Source organism: Halyomorpha halys, unplaced genomic scaffold (assembly GCF_000696795.3).
Source record: "Halyomorpha halys isolate HHAL.00 unplaced genomic scaffold, Hhal_1.1 Scaffold95.1, whole genome shotgun sequence".
Classification (NCBI taxonomy): Eukaryota; Metazoa; Arthropoda; class Insecta; order Hemiptera; family Pentatomidae; genus Halyomorpha; species Halyomorpha halys.
Genome location: NW_027108063.1, coordinates 439,251 through 441,811, shown reverse-complemented (window position 1 = coordinate 441,811; position 2,561 = coordinate 439,251). Strand labels below are relative to the sequence as shown.

Here is a 2,561-nt window from a genome sequence, read left to right as displayed (position 1 = left end):
TTAAAATACCAAAGGTAGTAAAAGGTAAGACACAACACGAATTACTTTTCTTTTTCACAGTAATGCACTTACTAATTCACTTTTTATTTATGTTTTAGAGAGTTCGGAGAAAAAACATGTATATACTCATTAATCTTTTTTTTCACACGAGGTGGGCGCAATCCCCATTGTTCATATTTCCCTTACTTAAATTCTATTCCCCTCGCTGTTGATATATGAGGGCGATAGATTTTGATGATTATATTAAAGAGGAACATTCCATGTGAGTCTCTTATCAACAGCACTTATACATTATTGAACTTCTTTATAAACACACATATTAGCTGTAAAGCAAGGTGAATCAAACCCCCTTTTAGAAGATATCACCGTATGAGGGAGATAGGTGGTCAAATGACAATCACTCATATAAACTCACTCACAAGGAGACTAGAACTAACTAGGAAACTAAGTTCTAAGAAATAGATCATCCTCGTTTTGACAGGAATCTGCTACAGTGAATGATAATGAAATAACGATTTTCAAACTGTTAGCACTCAATTTAAAACTATGTGAGGGGAATAGGTTGTATCTATGTGGCAAGTAGATTATGGATCATAACTTTTTTTCTATACGACATATAACGCAATCTATCCTAAAAGCAAATAATCAAGACCTTCCAGTTCGTATCGAATAAAAAAATCTGCTAATCAGCTGTTTGCAAATACCCTTTTCCAGTTATCGTTATCTTGCTTCGTATTTATTTCAGTTTATGTTGTGATGTCTTGTGGCGATCAACTGTCTCTGGATGAAGTGTCCTTTCTTGAATTTTAATCCCAGATTTCATGAATTTATTCTGTAAATGATCTTGTTTTGTTTTATCTGTTCTTATGATGGCGGAACGTTCTCCGTTTGATTGGTTATTGATCCGTTATAAACCAATTATACCTTAAGAAACCTTGCAATTATATCCTAGCACTTACTTTCGGTTTCCTTTCTATGAACTATTTTATATTTGTATTAAAATTGAAGGAATTGTCAAACCCCTCCCAGAGAAGGTCTATTGTAGCCAATGCACACCACTAGTTGTAGAAGTGATAACTGCAACCCGCCTACCTTACTAAATAGAATATCACGCTTTGATTGTCAAGTCAAGCCATCCAGAAGTTTGTTTCGTTTCGGGGAAAGAAATATAGGTTTCCGTGCGTCTGCTGAATGAATAGCCATAAATCATGAACGAGCCGGTTTGTCATTGTCCTTGACCCAAAGTGAATGAACTACGTATGAGGCACTACGTTGGCATTCAAGAGACCAGACATCTAGCTTTCGATATCGCATATTCAGATTGAAAGAAGTTCAACTGAAAAACTGTGAAACAATAAGGTCCATTTTCTAAAACCTAATAATATTGTGTATGTATCTAGTTTTTTTTTTTTTTACTTTTGACCCTTAGTGAGTTCTACACTGTATGATCCTCCCCAGTTTGTTTGTTTGGTTTTTTTTTTCAATTACGATAAACATTATTTAAATGAAATGTTTTGAGTTGTGCCCCTTTAGTTCTGCTTATCTAGTTCCAGTATGGAAGTCATGTTTTCGCTATAGGTAGTCGTGATTTCACCAAAATGGTTCTCGCAAGCAATTAACCTCTATAACAATATCAACTCGTATAGTAAATGTTCTTCATTGTTTGCAGCAATAACAAAAAAATGGCTATTGGCTGTGACAGTTCTTGGTCATATATAGTTTGAATTGGGCTAACAAATATTTTATAAGTTTACTATAGATATTTATTCTTAAATGTTAGATTTTATAGTTCGCGTTACCTTTAGACTAAGGGTATATTGCAAACATAGTCCGTCCCAAGAGCCAGCAGAAATCGTGTAAACAAGACATTAGGTTGACTTTTTGAAGAGGCTCCGCGAGTAAAGTCCAATACGTTCCAAAATCTGTATTGGACGAGTATTGGGCCCGGAACATCATTGGCAATTATCGTCAAGTGTTCACATTTTAAATGTGGAGGAATACATTGGTAAATATTTATCAATATACATTATGCGATGTTAGGCAAAAGCGTGGTTCTCTACCTTACTGTGGCATAGCTTTCACAAAGCCCAGTACAGGCGCGTTTAGGCACCCCTCTCAACTCTCTCAACTTCTCGACTTCTCGGCTCTCTGAACACATATTTCAATACCTTTCCTATTCCTGGATGTATGAGAATCTACACACAGTGGTAATACAAGGCTGCTCAATTAGTGCAGGGGATATTTTATAAATCTTATAATGATCTGCATAATTATATTTAGTAAAATGTAAAAAACTATTTTTAAAACCAATTTTAGTTCTAAAATATATAATTGGGATAATTGACTTATTGATTTGTAAAATTATTACTAATTATTTGTTACTAATTTATAGAAATAGCTTACCTAAATTGTAAGAGTCTAGCTATGGAAGGAAATATATTCCTCACGAACCTCTTGATTATGACGAGTTTTGGTATTAACATGATTTTTTGACCTAACTTTCTCATTTCGTTCTCTTTCTCATTAATACTGTTGTTTTCCCAACCGAAGACACAACTACA

At 34.3% G+C, this 2,561-nt stretch overlaps 1 protein-coding gene across 1 annotated transcript in view; it reads right to left on the bottom strand.

The window, feature by feature from the left end:
- LOC106677354 (cytochrome P450 6a2) overlaps positions 1 to 2,561 on the bottom strand; it is an 18,989-nt gene that overhangs the window by 7,283 nt on the left and 9,145 nt on the right. Inside the window, exon 6 of the mRNA XM_067046427.1 lies at positions 2,404 to 2,556. Within this exon, the coding sequence (XP_066902528.1) occupies positions 2,404 to 2,556 (153 nt within the window). The remainder of the gene's footprint in view (positions 1 to 2,403; positions 2,557 to 2,561) is intronic.